We start from the raw sequence: 27,386 nt of genomic DNA, 5'->3' as shown, positions 1-27,386 counted from the left end.
TATATATATATATACTACCAGTCAAAAGTTTGGACCCACCTTCTCATTCAGTGGTTTATAATTAATTATTTTCTACATTGTAGATTAATACTGAAGACATCAAAACTATAAAAGAATACATATGGAATTTTGTTGTAAACAAAAAAGTGTTATTATTCTTCCATATTAATCTACAATGTAGAAAATAATACAAAGAAACAGCATTGTGTATATCTATCTATCTATGTATGTATCTATATATACATATATACATACATATACATACATACATATATACATACATATATACATATACATATACATACATACATATATATATACACATATACACGTACACACACACACACACACAGAGAGAGAGAGAGAGAGAGAGAGAGAGAGAGAGAGAGAAATAAATGGTGATCATCACGCGAGGTTGTTTGTTTTTTTCTGTCTGACTTTTGGCCCGGTTCTCTTGTCTTTGAACTGACTTGTGGGATTGCAGTTCCATAAACACAGATTTCAGTCAGTAGATGAACTGCAGGACTTCAACTTCCATAAAGCAAAGCGCGCAGAGTCTTTGTGTTGTGTCCTCTCGTGTTGTTTTCCAGCGTTCACAGGCGTTTATTCAGGAGCGCTAATCTAATAACCAAATGGATGTTGCTTCAGTGTCCTCCATCAGCTTGTAGATTTGTTTTTTTTTTATTCAGGTCATCCTCGCTGCATCGTGCTGACACTCGCCAACGAGCTGTTCTCCCAATGTTTACTTCTCCGGCATGTCTTCTCTGCGCTGCCAGAAGTAATGCTTTGCTTTACTGAGGATCATTTTCCGATAAGTATGATTAAAAGCCATTATGTTTGTCTGACATATATTCAAATTGTTTTGCGGATAATGCATTAGCCCACAACACTTTGAACAGCTGGTCCGCTTCCTCTGGGGCAGCGAGCTGTTTTCGACAACTGCAAATCCTCTCCGGCTCCATGATGGCGATGTTTCGGAGCTTTGTCTCGGCGAGCACCCAGCACCGCCAGCAGCAGCAGCAGCCCGGTAGCGGCTCCGGCTCGCTGGCTCCCCCGGCTGAGGGCGTTGAGAGCCAGTTCTCCTGCCCCATCTGCCTGGAAGTCTACCATAAACCCGTCGGCATCGCCAGCTGTAGTCACACGTAAAGTAGCTACTTCTTATTGGGATGTTGTTGTTGTTGTTGTTGCTGCTGTTAGTACACATACAGTGGTGACATCGCTGTTTCCAGCTGCGGTGTTTCACTACATCAACATATTGTGTATGTGGGGGGGCTTCATGTAGCTGTTTTTCCAACTTGCCAGCATTTGATACATATTGCAGCTTCAACACCTCTGACTGATGTTCAGCCTCAGTAGGAGGATATTAATATGAAGCTTTAAAAACCTGAGACGATCCTGTGTGGGGCTGAGGGACCTAGTTTGAACCTGACTTACATAAATAATATAATTCATAATTTGGCTTCAAGCTTATCCCAAACGTCCTTGATGTTTTTGTCTCTTATAAAGTTAATAATAATGATAATTAAGGCTTAATATAAATGATTTCAAATCAATCAATAAATCATTTATTTGACACAACGCCGTTTACATATTGTTAAGGCTGCAATTAAGATGTAAGGATGCAGAATATACAGCTGTGAACAAATGTTTACATACACTTGTAAAGACTATTTATTATGGCAGTCTTGAGTTACCGGTGATTTTGAATATTCTGTGATGGAATCACTGAAACCCACACAAAAGGAATATATATATATATATATATTTATTTTATTTATATATATATATATATATATATATATATATATATATATATATATATATATATATATATATATACATACAGTAGGGTGAAAGTTTTCTTGGCCTCTTAACTTCTTGTGAGTGATTACGATTAACTATAGCTGGTGACTCCTGCGCCAATTTAAATAAGACCCATTTGATACACTCATTAGACTCAGTTACAAACACTACCAAAGTCTGACGAGCTCAGCAAAGTTTTGAAAAAGCAAATCATTGATTTGAACAAGTCAGAAAAGTCACTTGAAGCCATTTCAAAGCTGCTACAGATTCCAAAATCAGCTGTGCAAACAAGTATAAAGTGCTTGTGTCACTGCCAAGATCGGCAAGAAAACACAAACTATCACCTGCTGCTGCTGCTGAAAGACAATTGGTCAGGATGATCAAGAGTCAACCAAGATTTACAATGCAATGAATTAGTGCTGGAACACAGATGTCAGTGTCCACAGTCAAGTGTGTTTGATGTCACCATGGACTGAGAGGCTGCCATGCAAGAAGGAAGCTGTCCCTATAGAAACGGTACATTAAGGCTGACTGAAGTTTGCTACTGATCACATGGACAAAGAGAGGAGGACAGTTCTGTGGTCAGATGAAGCAAAAATTTTGCTATTTGAGCTATTACTCTCTTTTAAACAGATGTATGTTTGGAGGAGTGCATAATACTTTATGCTCTGGGGCTGTTTTGTTTCTGTTCTAACTCGTGTTTTGGACAAAGTAAATGGAATGATGAAGGAGGAGGATTTACTCCGATTCTAAAATCATCAGCCAGAAGGTTGGGTCTTGGATGGAGTTGGATGTTCCAACAAGGCAGTGACCCCAAACACACATTGAAAATGGTAAATAAATGGATGAATCAGGCTAGAAGTAAGGTTTGAAGTCCTGACTTAAATGTGTGGACTGCTGAAGAGACAAGTCTGTGTCAGAAAGGCAACAAATTTAGTTTAATAGTTCCAATTCTGTCAAGAGGAGCAGTCAAAGATACAACCAGCCATTTCCCAGAAGCTTCTGAACAGCTACCAAAAGTGCCTAATTGATGTGAAAAAGGCCAAGGGGACATTAAACCAAATACTAACATTGCTGTATATATATTTTTGACCCAGCAGATTTCATCATATTTCTAGAAGACTTACAATAAATCTATTAAAGAACCAAAATGCACAATTGTTTTTTGTAAGAAGACACAGTGGTGCGATGGTTAGCACTGTCGCCTCACAGCTAGAAGATCCCAGTTCACGTCCCGGCATGGGATCTTTCTGTATGGAGTTTGCATGTTCTCCTTGTGCGTGTGTAGGTTTTCTCTGGGTACTCTGGCTTCCTCCCACACTCCAAAAACATGCTGAGGTTAATTGGCAATTCTAAATTGTCCGTAGGTGTGAATGTGAGTGTGGTTGTTTGTCTCTATGTGTAGCCCTATGATAGACTGGCGACCTGTCCATGGTGTCTCCTGCCTTCACCCTAAGTTAGCTGGCATAGACTCCAGCCTGACCATGACCCTGAGGATTAAGCGGTGTATAGATAGTGGATGGAAGATGAATGAGTTTCAATGACTCCATCATAGAAATTCGGAGTTATAGGAGTCATTGGAAACTCAACACTGCCAGTGTACACTAGGTGTTTACAAGTGTCTCTAAACTTTGGTCTAAACTTTACAACTCTAGCCTCAAATTTCAGTATGCAAAAAACCTGCTGAAAGTGGGTAATGCCCTGTTTCTAAAGTCAGAAAGTATTTGATAAATAATACTAACATTTCACAAATATCTTTATAGATGTCCATGTTTTATGCTATAACAATTTCAGGAAAGTCAGAGGTAGCCCATCAAATATTATATTAAAAAATTATGATTTGAGATGTAAGTTTATTAATGTACTTAGATTGTTCAGAAAACAGAGTTATTTATACTGTATATGAGTCTTATTTTCAGTTAGGTCCATATTTTTGATTCGATGAAGAACAGTCACATACTACTGTATGCAGCAGCACAATGGTGTTTCATGTGGTTACACCACTTGGAACACAGACAATCATATCATACACTTGTATTACATTTGTTACACCTATATCAAATCATCTATCATTTAAATCAGATCAAAATTAGTCCTGGGATAACACTGTGTCATGTGAGGGTAACAGCTGAAGTATGTTTGCTTGCATGTGCTTTTGAGAGTTTGACTCAAACACAGATAGGTGTAGGATTAAAGTTGTGACCCACCTCAGGTTTGGTAATGAGTTCCAATGAGCAAATTGTGAAGCTTTCACTGATCGGAGACATCATGTTACACAAAGGTAGTATCTAACTGGAGCATTTCACATCTCCCCAGTGCACACAGAGAAAACGGGCCAAAATTCATCAAAATGAATAAAATCATTACACACATTAAATATCAGTTTAGCCACTTTGCATCTTGGAAGACAAAGGTGTCAGAAAAAGTGATGAAAAACATCATGTTATAATATATAACTTTAGCAAAAAGCTAGAAGCATGTCCCCATACTCTGTGTGGCATCCCTATTCTATCTTGTTCATCCAGTGATTTACACCTGAATAAATGGGTTGCTGTCAGCAAACCCAAGATCATCTGAGAGCATTTTCTAATAATTGTGGAAATGCCATCCTCATATATATTGGAAATAAAATAGGAAAATATGTAGTATGTTATCCATCTCAATGGAGTTTGAAATCACAATAAAACTGCAAATGAGAGGAGGACTAGGATGACTCTGGGCTCTAATCTTACAGTTTAGTCATTTTAGCACTACATCCTATGTCACTGTTAGAATTAAATTTGAAAGACAAACTGTTCTGATTTGGTAGGTTTTAATCAATGGTAAGGCTCACAGTGATGAATGAGATATACATTTTGAAACATCAGCAGCAGTTATGGCATTTTTGACAGTACATCACAGTATACTTATTTATATTTATAGAGAAGCTAGCACGAATATTGCACTTCTAATCTTTCTCGGGTTGGATCTGAAAAGAAGTACAAAGAGCAGACGAGACCTCAGGTAGCCTTATTTCTGTTTCTGGTTAAAGAGAAAAATGCAGCTATTTTTACTCCACTGCAGCTGATGGGATGGATGAAACTTCAGGAAGCGGTGTCACTAATCTCTTTGGCTTGCACAGAGAAACACCACTGTACATGGGATTCACCTCTATGCTGCTGTTAAATAGAACTCTGACACCTAATGCTTAACATTAGGGGTTTCATTGCGAAATGTTTCTTGAATCCTGCCAAGAAGAGATTTATTTCACTCAGTTTCAGTCACAGTCCAAGTGATCCTTAGAGATACAGTTGTTGTGTGTTGTAACGTACATTGTGACATTTAATGACCTCAACAAATTTGGGTGAATTTGGCATCTATAGTGCAGTGTTGTGATTTCTGCAATGAAGGTCATTGCACAGATTAACTCATAGGTACATAGGTTCTGTGCTATATATCTGGCAACATATACGGCATGATGGCAAGATAGTTGATACCCATCTGCACCGATCAGGCATAACATTATGACCACCTACCTAATTTTGCGTTAGTCACCTTTATATGCTGCTAAAACTCCTCTGACCCAGTGGGGCATGGACACAGGACCTCCGGGGCTGTCCTGTGGCACCAGAATGGTGGCAGTGAATTCTGTGGGTCCTGTGGGTTGCAGGGTGGGACCTGTCTATATCAGGCTTATCCTGGCACATCTGACAGAGGCTCAGTAAGATCTGGATCCAGGGAGTGTGGAACCCGGATGAACACCTTAGCTCTGTTGTGTTACCCGGGCCACTCCTGAGCAGTTCTTGCAGTATGCTATGGTGCATTGTCCTGCTGAGGGTGGAAACTGGTTTCAAAGACTGCTGTTGCGATGGGGGGTTATTGACCCAAAATGTTTAAGTGGGTGGTACATGTTCAACATCCACATGGATGTCAGGACTCGAGGTTTCCCAACAGAATGTTGCATTATAACAAATCTGTCCTTTAGTCTGATGAGTCCAAATTTAAGGTCTTTGGTTCCACCCACTGTGTCTATGTGCGATGTAGAAAAGGTGAATGGATGGTCTCTACATGCATGGTTCCCACCGTGAAGCATGGAGGAGGAGGTGTGATGGTGTGGGGGTGCTTTACTGGTGACACTGTCCAGGATTTATTCGAAACTGAAGGCACACTGATCCAGCATGGCTACCACACCATCCTGCAGCGACATGCCATCCCAACCGGTTTGCGTTTAGTTGGACCAACATTTATTTTTCAACAGGACAATGACCCCAAACACACCTCCAGGCTGTGTAAGGGCTATTTGACCAAGAAGGAGAGTGATGAAATGCTGCGTCAGATGACCTGGTCTCCACAGTCACCTGACCTAAACCTAATCCAGATGGTTTGGGATGAGATGGACCACAGAGCGAAGAGTATTCTGATTTGTTTACACTATTGTGTTTCCTACATAATTCACAAATGTGTGTCATAGTTTTGATGTCTTGTAGAAAATAACTAAAATTTAAAGAAAATGTAGAAAATAATAAAAATAAATAAAAACCATTGAATGAGAAGGTGTGTTCAAACTTTTGACTGGTATTTTATGTATGTATGTCAGTCAGTCAGTCAGACTGGAAAAGCTATTTGAGGGCATCAGTACAGGCTCAGTTATCTTAGTGATAAAATTGATTGATCAATTAGTACAGAAATACAAGTGTTTATTATTAAATTAGACAGGAAATAACAGCCTAATTGTAAAGGAACACTCAACTGTGGATGTGTAGGTTTGAACAAGAACTTCAATTTTCCTGTCTTGCTGTCTGTTCTTTGTAGGTTTTGTGGGGAGTGTCTGCAGCCCTGTCTTCAGGTAACGTCGCCCCTTTGTCCTCTCTGTCGTGTACCCTTTGACCCCAAGAAAGTGGAGCGCTCCTCAAGTGTGGAGAAGCAGTTGTCCTCATACAAAGCACCGTGCAGGGGCTGTAGCAAAAAGGTAGGTACTGACTATTCATTAACAATAAAAAACAACACTAAGGAAGTCATACGTGTTATTAAATGGTTCAGACAACTATGGAAAAAACCAAGGCACTCTGTCTGCAGGTAACATTTATTCCTTGAGCATATAGAAGAGCAAACACACCAACGTGTATTGACTATATATTTTCATCACAGTCTGACAAACATAATTGGTTTGATTTTTGTACCAGCCATACATGGCATTCTATCCAGCACAAGTGGCCTGGTATTTAACCCACAAAGGGAGAACATAAGCAAGGGCTCCATACACACAAAAATAATGGAAATCTAAAACAAAAATTTTACATTAAGTTAAAGTATGTCAGATTCTGAAAGAAATCCCCTAATAACTAATACAAAGTAATGATCAGTAACATAAAAACACTGGCCCATGCCGCAAGGTGTATGAAACTAGTTGTACACATTATCAATGACTTCAGTTAGCTGCAATGAAGAAATACAGATATAGAAGAGCAATGCTTATAAGCTGTGCTTTTACAGCAAAAAGGGGCTTCTTTGTAATTTTTTTTTAGCAATGTTAGAAAGTCATACACACAACTGTTAATTGTGATTCATAAGTGGGCTGTTGTTCTTCCATAATCATTATTATTGCACAGTGATATCAGGACATGTGTGTCTGTTCTCAGGTGGCTCTGGTAAAAATGAGGTCCCACATTGCTTCCTGTTCCAAAGTAAAAGAACAGATTGCCAACTGTCCTAAGTTTGTGCCTGTGGTACCCACCTCCCAACCTATACCAAGGTACGTACCACATCCACACGTAGCTGATTATATCTGAAAATGTTGTTTACATTTATATAGGAGTGTTCTCATTAAGAATTTCTGAAAAATGTCTAAAACCTATCAAAGCCTCACTAGAGCCTTTAGTTTGTTTTTTTTTTTAAATCATGTATTGTTCGAGATAAAGATTCTAATCGGAATTACCAATACAGTAACTCAACTCACGTAAGTCGCAGCACCAGGTTGATACGGCTTCAACTAGTTCAAAAAAGCCTCAGTTGGAAAATACAAAGGCGGGCCTCTCTATCACCTGAGAACCTGTATAGATTCCATTCCATATACTTTTTGACTCCTATTGGTAGAGAGAAAGTCATTGCAATCTGCTGACCCTCACATCACTGTGTGTATGTCTATATGTCTATGCATTTCTTCCAATTTGCAGCAATATTCCAAACCGGTCCACATTTGTGTGTCCGTTCTGTGGGGCCAGAAACCTTGACCAGCAGGAACTTGTGAAGCACTGTATGGACAACCATCGTAATGACCCTAATAAAGTGGTAAGAAAGCACTCAGCACCACACTACAACACCACTACACTACAACATATACTCCTATACACCAAAATCGCTAGATGACATTATCTTGACTATTTAAGGCCATGTTGAATCACAAGAATTGTTTCCAGCCTGTCTTTGAAACAGCTAAAGAAACATTTTAAGAAACCCAAATACCATTTGAGGTACTCAGAAACCTGTAAGGTTATTGAGCACAGTTACACCGATCAGCCACAACATTATGACCACTGACAGGTGAAGTGAATAACATTGATCATCTTGTTGCTACATTCTGCTGGGAAACCTTGGGTCCTGACATTCATGTGAATGTTTGATATGGACCACCCACCTAAACATTGCAGGTCAAGCAACCCCCCACACCTCCCATGACAACAGCAGTCCCTGACACCAGTTGCCACCCTCAGCAGGACAACACACCCCGACACACCACAAAATCTGCTCAGGAGTGACCCAAAGAACACGACGGAGCTAAGGTGTTCACCCGGGTTCCCCACTCCCCAGATCTAAATCTTATTCAGCGTCTGTGGCATGTTCTACATTGAGACTGACCCATCCTGCAATCCACAGGATCCACAGAATTCACTGCCACCATCCCGGTACCACAGGACATCCCCAGAGGTCCTGTGTCCATGTCCCACTGGGTCAGAGGAGTTTTAACAGCATAAAAGGGACCAACACAATATTAGGCAGGTGGTCATAATGTTTTGACTGATCGATGTATATAGTTCATCTCATTTTATCTCATGAAGAAGCTTGGTGGTTAAAGGGCCCTCCCAAGCCAGTGACTGTGCACAAATAAATGTATGAAAGAAACTACATTTGAACTCAATCAGTAGCATACCTTACAGGTACTATCAGTGCATTGAACACCTAGATTTGTGTGCTTCCATGAAGACCAAGTGAGACCCACATGCTCAACACCATTGTGATTGCAGTTTAATTTTCACAACTTCAACAGTAGTTAGAACTCTGCTGTTGTATTCAATTCAGTGTCTGATGCTCATACATGAGAATGTGCTAGTAGAAACCTGAACAGTAATATAGCTATGTGTTTGTAACTCCAGGTGTGTCCGGTGTGTTCAGCCATGCCATGGGGTGACCCCAGCTATAAGAGCTCCAACTTTCTTCAGCATCTTCTCCACAGACATAAGTTCTCATACGACACCTTTGTTGTAAGTCCAGTGCAGTCATGATTTCTAACATTTGAAAGTAACATTTGTAACTTCAATGGCAAGAAAACAACCCAACAAATATCTGTTTTAACAACACTCCAAGAAAACATATTCTCTTGAGGGGAACAAATGGTGACAAATCAAAGGAAGAACCTGAACCGTTGAATCCTATAGTAGTATAGTGATGACTGTGCTACGCTATGGGAGGCATTTTACTGGCAAGGTTTGGGTCCAGTTCTTCACTTAAAAGGAAGACGTGGACTGCAAATCAATGCAGAGTTGTTCTTAGGTATCATCTTTATCCTATGATGTAACATTTCTATCCTGATCTGGCCTCCTCCACGATGACAATGTCCCCTTCTATATAAGCATGAGGGGTCACCTAATGGTGTGATGAGTATGAAAATGAAGCAGATCTTATGATGAGGTCTTCACAGTCATCTGATCTTCATCCAATTGAACATCCATGAGAGAATTTGGACAGAAGTGTGAAACAGCACCCTACAGTATGATGGCATTAAAACATTAAATGAGGGAATATCTTTTAAAAGAATGGTGTTCCATTGTTTGCAATGATGCTGTTTTGGTGGCGTATGGTGACCCAACACCTTGAAAAGACATTGTAGGTTAATTTTTCCATTAATTTGTTTCTCTATGTGTACATAATGATGATTTTACATGTCTCGATTTGTAAAGTTTGTCCTCCTTAAATAACAGACAATTTGTAATAAATTGTATTGTTTATAGTTACCTGTAGATGTTTATAGTTTCTTTTTTTTTTGTATTTTGTTAGGATTACAGCATTGACGAAGAGGCAGCACTGCAGGCAGCTCTGGCACTGTCACTGGCTGAAAACTGACAACTGTCACACCACTGTCATGCTCATCCCTCAGCATTGCTGCTGTTCCTCCATGGCTCAGAGCGTATCATCCAGTCAACAGACACACCTGACCCAGAGAGGTTCATACTGTCTGTACAAGACCCTCATCACAGAGGAGTCTACCCAGCTTTGGTAATAACCTCACTTTTTTCCTGGTGTTGCACTACAGACAGTTTGCTGCAAAAATAGTTTGGATACTTGCTTACTGCTTCATTTGGATTTTTTTTTTTTTTTTTAAGATGAAGCATACTGTGGGTTTAGAATGGATACAGTGACTCTATCAAATGTTAAGTTGCTTAAACCAGTGCGACCAAAACCCATCACTCACTGATAATATAAATCCCAACCTGCAGCTTGGAAACAGTCCATTGACGTACAGCTTCCCCTGACATCTACAATCTGGACCACCACAGCATGAAGGGCTACTTCCTTGGAAAAAATATATATATATATATATATTGTCTGTGAGTTTGACATGTACCCAAGTCGTGGTTCAGGCCTGTGACCATCAGTAACTTGCTTGCTTTGAAGTCCTGGCTGCTGGTTCTCACTGAGAAACTTGACTGATGCTCAGGGGCATGGGCTCCAGTTTCTTCTATAGAGTGGTCTGCAGCAACAGAGCTGAAACAGGCAATTTCACTTTTTTGAAGAACTAACTTAAAGTAGCAAGCCAGCAAGGTTTAATTATTGAACATTTTGTAAAGATAAAAAGTATAAAACACAACAAATCAATAGCCAACTACTCCAGAATCACGCTTGTCATCTTCTAATGGTGATGGTCAATAGCCTATATAAGGTTCCTTCCTAACAGACAGCAACAGAACACATTTTACAGAGAGGCTGGAATTCCCTAGATTTTAGGATTGTTGGGTGATAACATCAGGCCGAATTCTCCTTCTGCCCCTTAACTGTTTAGTTTAACTGGAATAACCTAGTGGAAACAGACAGAAATATGCTGTGCAAATCTCATTTAAGCTTGACAGTGCACTTTAGACTGGCGGTTGTCCCTGTAATAACACAAGCAGAACAATGTTGTGAGTATTGTGTTGTGTAGTTACACCAGCAAAAAGGTACGTTTTAAGATGTACTGTATGTGGATTATGTTTTTTAGGTATAAATATGACAGTGACAGTAAGAAAACAGGAATATATTAAAATGAAAACTGTATTGTAATTGAAAGTAAGCACTAAAATAAAATTAAGTAACTAAACCTTTTCATATACGCTCACTGAAAGAATTGGAATATATTATTGAAAACTCCCATGAGCTATAGATGTTAACAGCAGCTAATGGCTGGTAAGAGGGGCAGCCCATCTAGGTTAGTATTTTTTACAGAGTTCCAGCTTTTCAGTCAAGTTACTGTCTGCTTTGGACATAAAGCTGTGCCACACCACTGTGAAATTAAACCCACTGTCTTCCCACTTACAGTCTCAGGCATCCTTCCCCCTCCAAAACCCTGTTGTATTATAACAACAATGAACAATCTAAAAAACTAATAAATTACAAAGCATATAGTAATAACAATAATAATAATAGTCTGCATTGATTGAGGACAGACCAAATTCATGCTGTCCACATCCATGTTATGAGATGGAACGTATGTTTCATCTTCTGGAAATAATGGCTGCGTAGGTTTAAATGAACCATCTGTGTACATAGACCCTCAGTGTAGCATGAGCTGAAAAATCTCCACTGTCCTACCCATCTTTGTTTTGGACTAGACCTGGCCATGTAGCATGCTCTAGTCTCTTATTACTACTAAACACACTTACTGCTTTACCTGAAGGCTCAGTCCCAAAATGTTAACATAAAAGCTTAAAATCAGTGTAGAGCTGTGGAATCTTTGCCTTGGCACAGTGATGGTAGTGTAACTAGACTTGACATCTAATGCTGACAGTTTTCAGGACTGGCAGTATAAAAGTTACTCTAAAGAGAGCAGCACTGTCAGAATAATTTTTCTACATTTATCGATGACACTTCAGTCTCTGTCAGTAAACTGTAGGGGTTGACATCAGGAGCTGAACATCCATAATGGCTCTTTAGTCACATCCTAGACCAGCTGGCTTCAATAGTAAAGTGACCCCCCAAAAGAAAATCTGATGGTTCCCATTTTTTGTTCGTGTGAACATTTTCACTTGTCAACATTTTTTCTACTAGAGAGACCTGTGGATATTGTTTGAAAAAAAGTATGAAATAATGGAAGTGTTAGATGAAGGTCTAACCTCCATTTTATGGTTATCTGGTTCTTCAACTCTTGCTACAAGAAATACTTTTATGATGCATCTGCCAAGACAAGTATAAAAAGATATATTTTTAGAAACAGTTTTTGTTTAAAACCATTGGACGGATACATGTCTGCAACTTTTTGGAGACATTGAAGTTGACTTGAGTTGCTGTTAATATACAGACATATGTACACAACTAAAGTTTGACCAATAGATGGCAGTCCTTCTCCAGACATGCAGAGCCATATAAAAACCAGCACACACGTTCGTATGGCAAACATACTTGCTATACAGGCCGACTGGGGGGAAAATAGATGAGGTAACTTTGGATAGTGTTTCACAGAAAGATGCATTCATTACTTGCACTTTAATTTATTTTTATGTAATAATTGGAATTCTTTTTGAATAATCTTCTGCTTAATGATTTTACAGTTAAATTTAATTATAGAATCGCTGTTTTGTCTTTGTTTTTTTGTTTTTTTTTGAAAATGGTTAGACGTTATGTGGTAGCAAATGTACCATCACTTGTTTATCTGACAAAAAATGTAATATTTGTTGACTGAGTTCCTAATTTAAAGGGGCAGTATGTGCCATTTGTCTTCCAATAATGTCATCAGTGGTTAAAATCATCAGCATTAACTTGGAACGGCATGTTGTTTATATATCAAAATTTTCAGAAGACAGATTTTTAAGTCGTAACTCTAACTTTGATGTCGATACAAATGCTATATCTGGAACACGACAGTAATGGTTACACCAGTATGAGGTTTACATGGCAGTTTTTGAAATTTCTGACAGAAATTTTTGCTGTCTTTTATTTTGCCCCAAATAGATGATAATGGCAGGTTGCAGTTGTAACCCAATTTTTTTTGGGTGGAGAGGCTATTTCTTAATCGTACATATTTGATATATATGGGGAATGATCCTCAAAGGCAGCTGACACAAATACTCTTTAAGTCACACCAACTGCGGTGACCACACACTGATTGGCAACTAGTCTGGAGTTGGAAAGATAGTCTCTCTACCCAGAGAACCTAAAAAGTATTTACACTCAACACTACCACTTCAAATGGGCCACTCAATTAGTTTGCCAAGATTCCAGGCTTGCTTCGAAAGAAAATGACATCACTACACTCCACTGGAGTCGTTTATGATAGTCATGGCCCAGAGGTAGCGTACGTCGAAAGCTATAACCTGCTCCACTGAGCCCAGCACACATTCATCAAATGAGCTGCTGAATACAGTAGAACCTTATAAAGATGGATGCATTCAGTTCAAGGGCCGCTACACAAATCTTTAGATGCACCTTGCCATAAGGCCCATTAGGTACCAAGACTGTGGAGTGTGCACACACCACGCCATGGCCAGAAAGTCATCCTTTTTATCTGCCTTTTGGACTTCCTCCACAATCTCTTATTGACAGGTTGCCTCAGGCAGTTTGGTTTGTATCAGACCTGCTGTTCTGTGGATCTATACCCTGACAAGACACAGTGTGTGACTGCTCACTTTGCTTGGCTTGCTTCACTGTCCTGAAGAGGGTGGTAAGGGTGCAGCTCAGTAAACTGACTGGTGTGGAACTCAGACAAGACTAAAAACTTATAGAACTAAGAAAAGACCTTTGGATATAATGCAGGGCTTGGGCATCACCTCACATCACCTGCCAGCATTCCTCAAGCTCTGAAAGGACATAGAGTTCAGCGACTCTTTTAACTGATGCAGTAATCAATAAGAATTCATTTTAAGGAACTCAAAAGGCTCATGCTGTAAAGCCCTCAGCACCACTTCCAAATCCCATGGAATGACAGCTGGTCTGCTTTGGCAGGGAGTAACCTGGTGGGACCAACACAGGCTGCCACCATTCTCCTCAAATTCAAGAGTACTTTCCCTCCAATATTTTTGGACGGAATTGGAATGAGTCATGGACCGTGCAGGGGAGGGAGCAAAGCAAAACTGGGCCCAACACATTGTCCCTTGTCTAACTGGCCAGCTGCTCCCACCAACAGAATGCTGTATGCAGCCTATGTGTCAATTGGGCATTTGGGAGTTAGGGAAATGATTCATGTCATGGAATCTAACCACATGCATAGAGGCTCTTCTTGTCCTACTAAGGTCCACGTCTGGGTGTTCCAAGTTGTGTAGCAATCAGGCTACACTGCTACTCCAAGAAAGCACAAACCAACCAGTCATCCACGAAAATCAGTCTATTTTCCATAGGAAATAGAACAAGAAGAGCCTAGCCTGGTGATCTTCACCTCGCTGATGACCTTGTTTGCTTTGGGTAGAGACCTCTGCACGGAAGGTCTGCTACCACTGGCACAGTGACAGACATAGAAAGTGCAAATTATTATCCGGAGTAATTTTGAAAACCACCCAGGTATCTGAAGGTCTCCCTGCTGTCCTGAGAAGTGAAAAGAGGATTTGGGGTTATGAAATTCTTAGATTTTTATTTTGTTACAATTTGTGTATCACGTCTGTCTGCCTTTGTTCTGAGCTTTTCAGTTGAAGTCATTCCCCTAAGAACTGTAAATAATCTGTTTTAAATCCTTGTCTTTGTGCTGTTGTATTTATATTTTGTGAAACTATTCCTTCTCATCACTGATGATATTTAAAGGCAGATTACAGCGGCTCCCTAGTCTTATTCACAGTGACAAAATGAAGGATAACGAGTGAGTTAGACTATAGAACATTGCAGTAGTTTAGTGCAGGGTTACATGGAGCTCAAAAAACTTAAGAGAAAGGTGCAAGTAAGGCTTAAAGGATAGCCTCAAAACAATATCCAAATGCCATATGTAAGGATGAGTGGCTCATTATTCCTCCTCTCCATACCAGCCTAGTAGCAATCTGCTACACAGAAAACAAGCGTTTTAAGATTAGCTGAAGCTAACAAAGACTTTAAAGTCCAGTTGGATTGATTTAAACAACTTTGGATAACCATAATGTTGGATAACCATGACCTGGATGAATGAGAAACTACACAGACATCAAGCAAACAAAGACTTTACCCGTCTTAGCTGAATCAAGTGGGGAGCTTTATTATGTTAATTCATTTGTAGTTTTTTTTCTGTTTCTTCCTGGTAGATCTGCATGAGGCTATGTTACATTTCTCAAGCCTAACATTAGAATGCAATTTTTGTACAGAACAAAGACTGTAGAGTTCACCACCATTTTCCTACAGTATCGACTGCATAGCTACCATGGCAAACTGACTACAAACTAACTTATCCTCTAAAATAGTGACATACGTACTATTGGTAGCTCACTACCCTCACTGAGAACCGTCATGCTTCCTGTTAATACAGCAGAAGCTGTGCTTGGGCAGCCAATAACATTATCATAACCACTGTTGCCTAATAGCTCAAGACCTCCAATGTATAGCTGAACTATAGCCTGCTTAAGCTCAGGTTCCAACTGACTACTAGAGTGTGAACTGAATGTATTGTAGAGTCAACTAAAGTGATTTTTAGTCAGATATTTTTATGACTTTAGAATCTAGATCCCAAAACAGTCAAAGTGGATATTTGACAGTCACATCCCGCTCTACCTAAATGGACATTCCACTTATTGAACATATGAAAGTTAGTTTATTTATCCTGGGTAGTTCTATTCTTACTGTGAAAACAGCTTATTACTATCTCCTTTTTACTCTCTGCTCTAACTATGGAGTATACAGTGAGTATGACCTTGATGATGCCACAGTGATGGTTTCATTGTTAACTCAGTCTGAGCTCTGAATCTATAAATTTAGAACAGAAAATCTGGTTACCAGCTGCAGGCAGGTTGGACATTGTAGGCTCCAAGACAAACAGGGTCTAAGACATAGATTCCCCATAATTCAAGTTGAATTATGGGGAATGTAGGAACCCATGTTTTTGTAGCTTGACTCTACCAAAGAAGTCAAATGTCTTGGTCACAGCTATTTACTTATTTTTTTAATACATTTTTCCAGAGTTAGGAAAGTTCACAACTAAGTGACTCTGGAGCAACTTCAGCCAACCAACCAGCAAAAAACTTTTTGATATGACTGATTACCAGTCAGAGGTCATGGTAAGATTGATACTTTAACTTCTGACAAAAAGCAAAAACTAAGTAAATCCGTGACTAAAACCTTATCCTCCAAACACTGAACAAAAACTGAAGAAATAGGAACATTTTCATTCTAATGTGCATTGAAATCAACACTACCTAAAACTGAATTACTTTAGCTCACTTCACTCTGGATATCACTGCAGTAGGGCTTGTGTGGAAAGAGGCCGAAGTTTGAAGACAAATATGTAAAGACATAAGAAAGTCTGCCTTCAGTGTGTTTTCATATGCATTTTGTCTAAACGAAGTAATAATGCAATGAAAGCTGCTGACACTGGTATGATGATAATGATTGGTTTTCCAGCTGTTGCACTGATTGTGGTTTTATCAGAGCACTATTAGGATGTTTTGTAGCATTCTGTTCTTTTCTCCCTTAAATAAAATGAAAAAGACTGAATATATTGTAGGTGTGCTTTTATTATGCTGTCTGAAAATGGAAATCAGTATACTTTATTACAAAAACACCTTAATGGTCTATTACTCTGTAGTTAAACACTTACTAGGCTTAAATGCAGCTTTAATGGCTTGGTTTCATGGTTGCCTAGAGGTATTCCCCATGCAGATAGACTAAAATAAGACTATTTCGCAGGATCTGAGATATTTTTCTCTGAAATTTCTGTCTTCCCGCCAATACACTGGGGTTGAACAATATTTGTGGAGTATTCATAGTAATCAAGATCCATTCACCCTCTGCATGGTGGTGTCTCAGAGATATATGTCTCCAAAACTAGACATATTAAATGAAAACTATCTGCATGGAGAGATGCCAAAGGAGAGAAAGTGGAAAGCATAGATAAACCAAGCCTTTGATAGATCAATTAAACAGCATGAGGTTCCCACAATATGTGCACAGAGGTGACTGCAAAGACACACACATAAACACTCTTCAGTTGTGGTGGAAAAAGAGGTGGGGTGTAATGGCTTGGTTTGTCATAGCTGGAAGTGTTAGCTTGCAGCACCTGTTGCAACTTCATTGAGCTGCACAGACAGATCCAACTCCAGCTCTCCTGTCCTTCACAGCCCCTTGGTTGTTATTGGTGTTTGGCAAACTAGTTTGAAGGTGTATTACTGTCACCTACTGGATTGCTGTGTAGGAGAGCACAGTTTGTGGCAGGATGTGGCTAAAATGTCTGCAGTGTGGAAATTTCCTCAAAAAAGTGAGAGAAAAAGATTACAGAGAGGATGACTGAATTTATTGCACTGGATCAACAGCCTAATGCTTTCGTTGAGTTGTCTTTTGGAACTTGCACAGAGCCATGGTACACCCTACCCTCTCCACACTATATTTCAGACAGTTTTTCTTTAATAAATCTCTTTAAGCTAATGCTGATAGTTGCTTTATCTAAACCATCCCAACAATACTGTCAGAGGTGCTATGTATCACAGGTTTCTAGGGTTTCTGTCATTAAATCTCTGCCTAGAGGTCCACATGTTTAGGCATGTATCCCACTTCCCCTCTATTTAAATCTTTAAGAAAAGTTGTTGCAAAGTTATGTCAGTTATGTACGGTAACCATTTGCACAAAAATGGTTTGTTCTGAAGAACTTCAGTCAGAATTCGAAAATATCATAACACGCAAACAATACTGGGGAAAGTTACCAATGGTCTTCTTATAGTCTTGGACAATAGACTTGTCTCTACACTTGTCCTGCTGGATTTCAGTGCTGCATTTGACACTATTGTTCACAGCATTTAATTACAGAGACTGGAACATACAACAAATCATTAGGCTGATTTAATTCATATTTATCAGACAGATTCTGGTTTGTTCTAGGTATCATACAAGACTTAGTTCTGAGGTTCCACGGGGTTCTGTACTAGGAATACTATTCACTTTGTGCATGATCCACTTAACATTATCAGTAAACACTGCATAAACTTTCACTGAAGACAACACCCAGCTACATTAATCTATGAAGTCTACTGAAACAAATTAGTTACTGATGATGATCAAAAATAACTCCAAGGTCCTTTACAGCAGAACTAGAGGCTAAGGCAATACCATCTAGAGTAACCTTCTGGTTATATAGTGTGTTTCTGAGGTGTTTAGGGACACATACAATAACCTGAGTTTCATCTTAATTTAGATGAAGAAAGTTACAGGTCATCCAGACCTTTATGTCCTTCAGACATGCCTGGAGTTTGACCGTCTGATTAGTTCCATTTTGCTTCGTAGATAAATATAACTGGGTGTCATCTGTATAACAATGGAAATTTATGCAGTGTTTCCTAATAATATCGCCTTAGGGGTGCTGGAATCTGTCCCAGTTGACTTAGGGTGAAGTCAGGTGACAACCTGGACAGGTCACCAGTGCAGGGCTACACATAGAGACAAACAAGCACACTATGGACAATTTAGAATTACCAGTTAACCTGAGCATGTTTTTGGACTGTGGGAGGAAGCCGGAGAACCCGGAGAAAACCCACACATGCACAGGGAACAGTGCTAACCACTGAGCCACTGTGCAGCTCTCAACAGATGTATTGATGGTTTAGAGGAATTTACTATCGATGTGAGCTCTAAAAGATTTACAGCAGAGAAGCAATGAAGTATAAATCTGGTCCTATGGACGCGTCCAGAGCTGCTGCACATAAAAACATGTTCAGGATTTTTTGTCTAATATTCAATACTTCAAATGTGAAGAAGGCCATGAAATCCTAACTACTGAGAGCTAAAGGAACAGAAGGCTCTACAGAGGTGACTGTCTTCATCCTTTAGCCCTAATTAGCACACATACACAAACACTTTTACACACCCATAGATGTGTTGGTAACAAATATAACAGTGTAATTTGCAGGGTATCAGAGGCCTGTGGTGAGGGATTTTGTGGAAACACTCCCACTCACTGTGGAAAATATCAATATAATCTTATTGCCATTGTGTCTGTTGCTTCCCCACCCCAACACAAATACAGGTGCACAGACACTCACTCACACACACACACACCCACACACACACACACACACCACACACACCACACACACACACACACACACACACACACACACACACACACACACACACACACACACACACACACACACATTTTTTTTACAGAATCTGTTGACCTAATTGTGTAGCCTAATAATAAACCTAAGGTCTTGACAGCAGCCAAATCTGGCAGTGCTGTCTTGAATTACTAATGTACTGTGAGATGGAAAGCTGCCCTCATGCCTAATATAACATCTTTCCATGTATTTATAAACCCGCAGGAGTCAGAATAGCATATGTGTGAGCTGAAAATGAATCTGGCTGATTGGTTGGGAATATTTAGACCTTGTTCCTCAGACAGTTACTATTTGTGCAATTCCATTACACCACAACAGAGCCATTTTAATGGGCGAACAACAGGTCCTCTGAATCATTCTGCAGGTGAAGGGCAGGGCTAGCAGCAATGTGACAACAAATTCAAACGTGAGCCATCTTTATTAAAACTGTGCCATCAGCCAAGACAGTGTATAACATGCAGTTTAATCTAAAAGTTTCTGTGTACTTCTAGATCATGCTTCTTCTTGAGAAACTTAGAAGATAGATTTAACAACTGGGAGCACAAACATGCCAACTTCACACAGAGATTCAAACCCAGGACGTTCAAGCTGTGAGATGACAGCTGTGAGAGCCATTGCATCACCATGCCACCCACAAATCATAAACTGCAGACTGCCACTTTTCATTTAACATTTTGGTATCAATGTCTATAACCTCTCTAATGTGATTTAAACTGGCTGTCTTAAAGCGTTTCATTTGAATAAATGTCTCCTAATTCCCCATATATTGCTAAATGATGATTTTGACTAAGCCTGTGAGCCAAGGATAAAATTATATTAAAGTCTATGCATTAACAGTATTACAAACTGGGTGTCTTTAGGAACATTACCAAAACATGGACCATCAGCCAGCAGTTTCTTTTCTGTAAGAGAGGGTGGGTAGAGCTAAAACAACAGACTCACTTTTTAACCTACCTGTGTGTAAAGCGCCACGTGCTGCATTTTTCTCCTGCTGTTTATATGTCGTAGAAGTCATTATTCCCTTGTCACTTTCATGTATGGTTTCAGACTGCTCTAGAGGCTTGGCTCCAGGTGCTAACAGACTCAGTGTCACACAGGTAATATCAGTTTGAATCAGTAATGGGCTGAAAAGACAGTTACTGCTGAATGTGAAACCTTACCTGAGACCAGATTTTTGCAGTCAGCTAGTCACATTATGGTTTTTCATCATTTCTGACTGTGAAGAAGAGATGTACTCTTTGTGTACTGAGCACTTCAATTAACGACACTGAACTACAAGAAGACTGCTCAACTGCCGCCCAGATAGCTCAGCTGGCTGAGCGGGGGACCCATGAACAGGGGCTACAATCCCCGACGTAGCAGCCTGGGTTTGATTCCAGCCCTGCTGCAGGTCTACCCCCTATTCTTCTCCCTACTTTCCTGTCTGTCTCTCTACTAACCTGTCAAAGTCAACAAAAAGGCCAAAAAATAACTTAAAAAAAAGACTTCCAACTCAGCCCAAGCTGTACCATATTAAAAATTCAATATTCAAAACATTATTTTGTAAAAGTTGCAAATCCAATAATATTATGATAGTGTTTTTCTGGGATACGTGCTTTCCATATATTTTCTTTAGCTCAAGAATGTTAAACAAAATGAAAACATATGTTGAAACGTTTATTTTAGCTATCATCAATCACAGCTTGACCTGTGAGTTAACCTATGGGGACTAGGGACCTCCTGGCTCCCTCTTTCTCTCTTTCTTCTTCTCACGCGATGTATCTTAATGTATGCCAGATGTTGAAACCTATAAAGATCTAGTCATTGTAACTCTCTTCATTCATTCACCGCATGATGCTTGAATCACGAGCTCGTCCGTATTAAATGTACTCTTAATTTGATCTACCTGTGTCCTCTCTTCATTGATGAACATCCACCTTCAGATCAACATCATTTCATATTAGAAGAATTGGAAAATTTGGGAGAGACTGTTTGTCTCTCCTGGTATAATATCTGGGTGGCAGATTATACACAATCATATATCTTGGGTTGTTGTTTTTTTCATAAACAAATACAAAATACATTTATCTTGTTCCTTTAAAACAGTTTCCAACAAAACAGACACCTACTGAGTGACAAAAAAGTAAACAAGGGGTGACAACCAAGCCTTTCACAACACTTTTTCAGAAGGTATTTTAAATTTGCCTGTTACTTAGCTAGTTAAGTGAGCTTACAATAGGCATTTTGGGAAACCTGATATCAATGTCCACAAAACTGTAATGTTTGAAGCAATCAAAGAAGAAAAGACAACTTTAAGCTGGCTGCTGTTGCTCCAAGACAATGTGTCGTCCAAACAGATGCAGTCAAACTGTTTGAACTGTTGCCCCATGCACCCAACGTACCTGACCTGCACCATCTGACTACGGTTTCCCAAACTGAAATCCCACTTCTGTAGGTGCCATTTTCAGAGTGTTAATGATGTCATCGATGCTTTTGATGACTCAATATTATCTATGCTGTATCTGGAGGCTCAAAATGTGACGTTTTCTGGTGAGGTTCAGGACTTTTTGCAGTACCCTCAAACATCTCGGACTCTACAGACTACCAAACGTAGGGATTGCACACATGCACACAAAGAGCAATGAAAAGATTTTTTTTGCAAATGTTTTGCATTTGAAATGTTTGCTAAGTGTTAATAGATAACGAATGAGAAGTAATGTGACTTGAAGATGACTTTGGGTTTATAACCTTACAAATACCAGCATTTCATTTGTTCCCTGATATTGTCACACTTTTACACACTGACAAAAAGTCAATGAACATACAGGATTTTATTTTTTACCAAGTCAACAATCATTTCAATACAAAAACAAACATAATAAGGCAATTTTTTAACAAAGCAAAGTTCTTCAGTGCTTACAAAGTTTTAGTTTGCCAGCATCCTGTTTTAATTCAAACAAAAATGCAGTTTGAATGCAGAAACAGGAAAATTTCATGAGATATGTCACAATCTTTAAGTAAATCGATACTCATTTAAATGACGGGCAGCTACGTACCAAGTGGAGACTTTAAGAAATTCATGGTTGATTTCTGGGCCCTCCAAACAGTCAAGGTTGTTGTGAACGAGGACATGATGTAAAAATAAATAGGACAAAAAATAATCTTCTTTTAGTAACACACATCTAACAAAGACATTTGTACTGCACTGATTCCCACAATCACCACTCAGTCACCACTCTCTATGACAGCATGATATAGATAAGATAAGATAAGATAAAGTTCTTTATTTCTCCCCACTCCAGGGGAAATTTACATTGTTACAGCAGTTTTATTTACAATATATACAAGGGTGGCAAAATTTTTAACAGAAAAAATAAAAATAAAGTTTAAAAGTGCAGAGATGTGCAGTGCAAGAATGTCTGTGCAAATTTTATGGTTTGGGGTGGTAATGATATAGTCCAGTTTATGTTAACATCAGCCAGTGATGCTGATGTTGTAAAGTCTTATAGCAGATGGAATGAAGGACCTGCGATAGCGCTCTTTCTTGCAGGGTGGATGTCTCAGTCTGCTGCTGAAGGAGCTGCTTAAAGACCCCACAGTGTCATGCAGTGGGTGAGAGGGATTGTCCATGATGGATGTGAGCTTTGCCAGCATCCTCCTCTCACCCACCTCCTCTATGGAGTCCAGGGAACAGTCCAGGACAGAACCAGCCCTCCTGACCAGTCTGTTTAGTCTCTTTCTGTCCCTTTCAGTGCTCCCTGCTCCCCAGCAGACCACTGCATAGAAAATAGCAGACGCTACCACAGAGTCATAAAATGTCCTGAGCAGAGTCCTGCACACTCCAAAGGACCTCAGTCTCCTCAGCAGGTGGAGACGACTTTGGCCCTTCTTGTACAGGACCTCTGTATTGTGTGTCCAGTCCAGTTTGTTGTTGAGGTGAACACCCAGGTATTTGTATGTGTCCACCATGTCAATGTCCAAACCCTGGATGTTCACCGGTGCAGTCCGGGGTGTCCTCCTCCTGCGGAAGTCCACGATCATCTCCTTCGTCTTACTGGCGTTGAGCTGCAGATGGTTTCGCTCACACCAGTCCACAAAGTCAGAGATGACCGTCCTGTACTCCCGCTCGTCCCCTTCAGATACGCACCCAACAATGGCTGTATCATCGGAGAACTTCTGGAGGTGACAGCTCCCAGAGTTGTAGTGGAAGTCCGATGTGTACAGGGTGAAGAGAAAGGGGGAGAGCACTGTCCCCTGTGGGGCCCCCATGCTGCTGACTACCACATCAGACACACAGTCCTGAAGCCTCACGTACTGTGGTCTGTTGGTGAGGTAGTCGATGGTCCAAGCAGCCAGGTGACAGTCTACTCCCGCTCCTTCAAGCTTCACCCTAAGCAGAGAAGGCTGGATGGTGTTGAAAGCACTGGAGAAGTCAAAGAACATGACCCTCACAGTGCTGCTGGGTTTCTCCAGGTGAGTCAGTGATCTGTGCAGCAGGTAGACCACTGCATCATCCACTCCAATGTTCGGTTGGTAGGCGAACTGCAGTGGATCCAGATACTGGCTCACCTGGGGACGGAGGTTCTTGAGGACGATCCTCTCCATGGTCTTCATCAGGTGAGAAGTGAGGGCCACAGGTCTGAAGTGGTTAGGCTCCCTGGGGTTCCTGGTCTTAGAGACAGGAACCAGGCAGGAAGTCTTCCATAACAGAGGAACCCTCTCCAGACTCAGGCTCAGGTTAAAGATGTGCAGCAGCACCTGACAGAGCTGGTCTGCACAGTCTCTAAGGAGTCTGGAGCTGATTCCATCAGGACCTGCAGCTTTCCTGGTCTTGATCTTTTTAAGTTCACTTCTCACCTGATCAGCTGTTATGGAGAGGCAGGGGGAGGGTGGCAGGAGGAGGGGTGATGGTGGTGGTGGGGGGTGAGACGAGGAGGGGTGATGGGGCTGTATGCGGAGTCCGGAGGTGGTAGAAGACGGGGATGGGAGGAGGGGTGCTGTTGGTGGTGTTGGTGGTAGAGAGCTGAGGTGTGAAGAAGGAGCTGGCTGGTCGGTGCTTTGATGAGAGGGGGGAGGAGTGGGAGCAGAGTCGAATCTGTTAAAGAACAGATTCAGCTCATTGGCCCACTCCTGGCCTCCTGCTGCAGCTCCCCTCTCATGGCCTCTGCTGTAACCAGAGATGGATCTCAGGTCTCTCCAGACCTCCCTTGTGTTATTGTCCTGCAGGTGAGATTCCATCTTGGTCCTGTAGCTGGCCTTGTCCGCCTTGATCTTCTTCTTTATCTCCTTCTGCACCCTCCTCAGCTCCTCTTTGTCCCCAGATCCAAAGACCCTCCTCTTCTCCTTCAGCAGGGCCTTCAGTTCCAGGGACACCCAGGGTTTGCTGTTAGAGAAACACCGTACTTTCCTGGTCGGTACGATGTTCTCTGCACAGAAGTTGATATAGTCCGTAACAGTGTCTGTCAGTGCATCAATGTCCTCCCTGTGTGGACCACACAGCACATCCCAGTCTGTGGTCTCAAAGCAGTCCTGCAGCGCCTCAGTGGCCTCGTCAGACCACTTCTTCACATACCTGGTGGTGGGGGGTTGTTTCTTCACCATAGGTATGTAAATGGGCTGCAGTCTCACCAGGTTGTGATCTGAGTGGCCCAGTGGGGGGAGGGGTGAGGAGCTGTATGCATCCTTGATGTTTGCATACAGCAGGTCCAGGGTTTTATTGTCTCTGGTATGGCAGGTCACGTACTGGGTGAACGTGGGGAGAGTGGCAGAGAGCGATGCATGATTAAAGTCTCCTGAGATGATGGTAAGAGACTGAGGGTGAGATGTTTGCAGCTGGGACACTACACTGTGGATGAGTTCACAGGCTGCAGCCGCATCAGCCGAGGGACGGATGTACACAGTAATGGCTATTACATGTGAATACTCCCGGGGCAGATAGAACGGACGCAGACTGACCGCCAGTAATTCTACATCCTTAGTGCAGAGCTGCTCTTTAACGCTAATGTGCCCAGCATTACACCATCTCTCATTCACATACATCGCGAGGCCCCCACCCTTTCTCTTACCACTCTCCCTCGCGTTCCGGTCCGCTCTGACCAGATGGAATCCGTCCAGAGTTAAAAGTGAGTCCGGAGTGAGTTCGTTCAGCCATGACTCCGTGAACATCATGAGGCTGCTCTCCCTATACTCCCACTGCAGCCTGGTCAGCGCCGTCAGTTCTTCCATCTTATTCGGGAGAGACCTCACATTCCCCATAATCACAGATGGAACGGACGGCTTGTAGCGTCTCCTCTTCTCCCGACGCTTCAGTCCTGCCCGGCATCCTCTCCTCCTCCTGCGGAGCTCAGCTGGGATGTCTGGTCTCTCCCACGACGGCGGCCTGGCCTGGCTCAGCGCCAACAGCTGTTCCCGACTGTAAACAATGGAGCCATGGCTGAACGGGTCACCAGATGCGGATTTAAAAAGTTCCGAAAACAGTAGTAAACAAAGTAGGGAAAACGCTATTTGCACATCCATGTCTGTCCCGTACAAAAGCGTCACCCTACTTGCTGAAAAGAAAAACTTAAAAAGAGAAGAAAACTACAAAATAACTAAACAGACCTAAAGTTAACCGGAGCTGCTGTAACTAGCTGCCGCTGGCACGGCGCCATCTTGGGAAAAAAAAAAAAAAAAAAAAAATATATATATATATATATAGCCTGATATCACATTATTGCGGTGGTAATACCAATAACTGAGATCCGATACCCAACTATAAATCAAAAGCTAAACTTAAGTATCATATGGAAGTTTAATGGCTCTGGCTCGAAATGGCAATCATGTTGGATAACAATCAGGATGTCATAGAAGAGGTGAAGCCACCATACTACAATATAGTCTAGTGGGTGCTTAGCCTAACTGATGGATGTAGTGCTAGTCAGTCAGCCTGTTCTGATGTCAGTGTTACCAGGTGAATTTGTGGCTTTTCCATTCATGCTGACTCAGTTATGGTGTTCTCAGTCTGTGTGCTATTTGAAACATTTGGAGCAGGTTAAAGTTTATAGGCTGTCAGAACAGTGAGCAGCCTGCCTCTTGATGCTTGGCTATCAATGAAATCCTGGAGAAAGTCTTGAAACAGCTTGCACACTGATACTTTTTTACATCCCAATGGGTTTGGAGATGAGCTCGCAGGTTGGATCGGTCAGCAAAAGCTCGGCTGCAGTGAAGGCATGAGAATGGTTTCTCTCCTGGAAAAGGGACACATGACAGACAGCTCAGTCATAATAAAAATGGGCTGTTTTCCTGTTTCTGGTATACCATGAACCCTGTGACCAGTCAGAATCAAACTCCAAGTAACGAAAATTACCCCATTTAGAGTAACACATTTTAAGTTTGTATTACTGTGTCACTCCTTCATGACCTTCCTCTTGACCAGGTTGGACTCAGGTTATAGCCTACCCAGCTGCAGGGAACTGGTGTTGCTACCATGAACAGAAATCACTTGTCAACCAACGTTGTCCATCAATTAAACACCAATTAAAAAGACAGTGAGGCAGAAGAAGAGCAAGAAAGAGAAGGATGGCAAGAGACAGTGTGTTTTTTATATGCTAACTTACTTATGTCACATTTTTTCTGCAGTAATGTGTATGTAGATACAACCTAATGTACATGTATGCAACTGAGTTTTCCAAAACGATCCCAATGGATTAAGAAATAGTAACTGCCTTGTGGTGAGCACAGGCATGTGTCATGCATGTGTACATTACGTAGCAAATCACGTGACCTAAACATGTAGCAGGCGGCGGGAATTGATGGAACTCGGAAACACCCCAACAATTTCATCAGTTTTTCCTTGTATGATTTCCGACGGATAAGTCGCGATAAGTCCACAGTGGTCGATTTGTTGTAGGATCACAATCATGTGATTGTCAGCAGGCAGTTGACATATTGTTCACTTGTAGTCATAGTTAC

General features: G+C 41.0%; 1 protein-coding gene across 5 annotated transcripts; it reads left to right on the top strand.

The window, feature by feature from the left end:
• Positions 1 to 440: 440 nt before the first annotated feature.
• Positions 441 to 21,337, top strand: LOC111578198 (E3 ubiquitin-protein ligase RNF166). Of its 5 annotated transcripts, XR_008604324.1 has the most exons (8): positions 450 to 778; positions 881 to 1,142; positions 6,595 to 6,751; positions 7,422 to 7,534; positions 7,956 to 8,070; positions 9,153 to 9,260; positions 10,054 to 10,272; positions 10,494 to 21,337. XR_008604324.1 is itself a non-coding variant. In XM_035955192.2 (7 exons), the coding sequence occupies exons 1-7, from the start codon at positions 756 to 758 to the stop codon at positions 10,117 to 10,119; spliced, it is 825 nt and encodes a 274-aa protein (XP_035811085.2). In that variant the 5' UTR covers positions 441 to 755; the 3' UTR covers positions 10,120 to 21,337. The 5 variants fall into 5 exon arrangements, 4 of the variants coding, with proteins under 4 accessions (XP_035811085.2, XP_023140811.2, XP_035811037.2 ...); XM_035955192.2 differs by having other exon boundaries at positions 441 to 778; positions 900 to 1,142; positions 10,054 to 21,337; XM_023285043.3 differs by having other exon boundaries at positions 449 to 815; positions 923 to 1,142; positions 10,054 to 21,337.
• The last annotated feature ends 6,049 nt before the right edge of the window (positions 21,338 to 27,386 follow it).

The sequence above is a fragment of the Amphiprion ocellaris genome, chromosome 16 (genome assembly GCF_022539595.1).
Source record: "Amphiprion ocellaris isolate individual 3 ecotype Okinawa chromosome 16, ASM2253959v1, whole genome shotgun sequence".
Lineage (NCBI taxonomy): Eukaryota > Metazoa > Chordata > Actinopteri > Pomacentridae > Amphiprion > Amphiprion ocellaris.
This window is presented reverse-complemented; position numbering and strand designations above follow the sequence as displayed.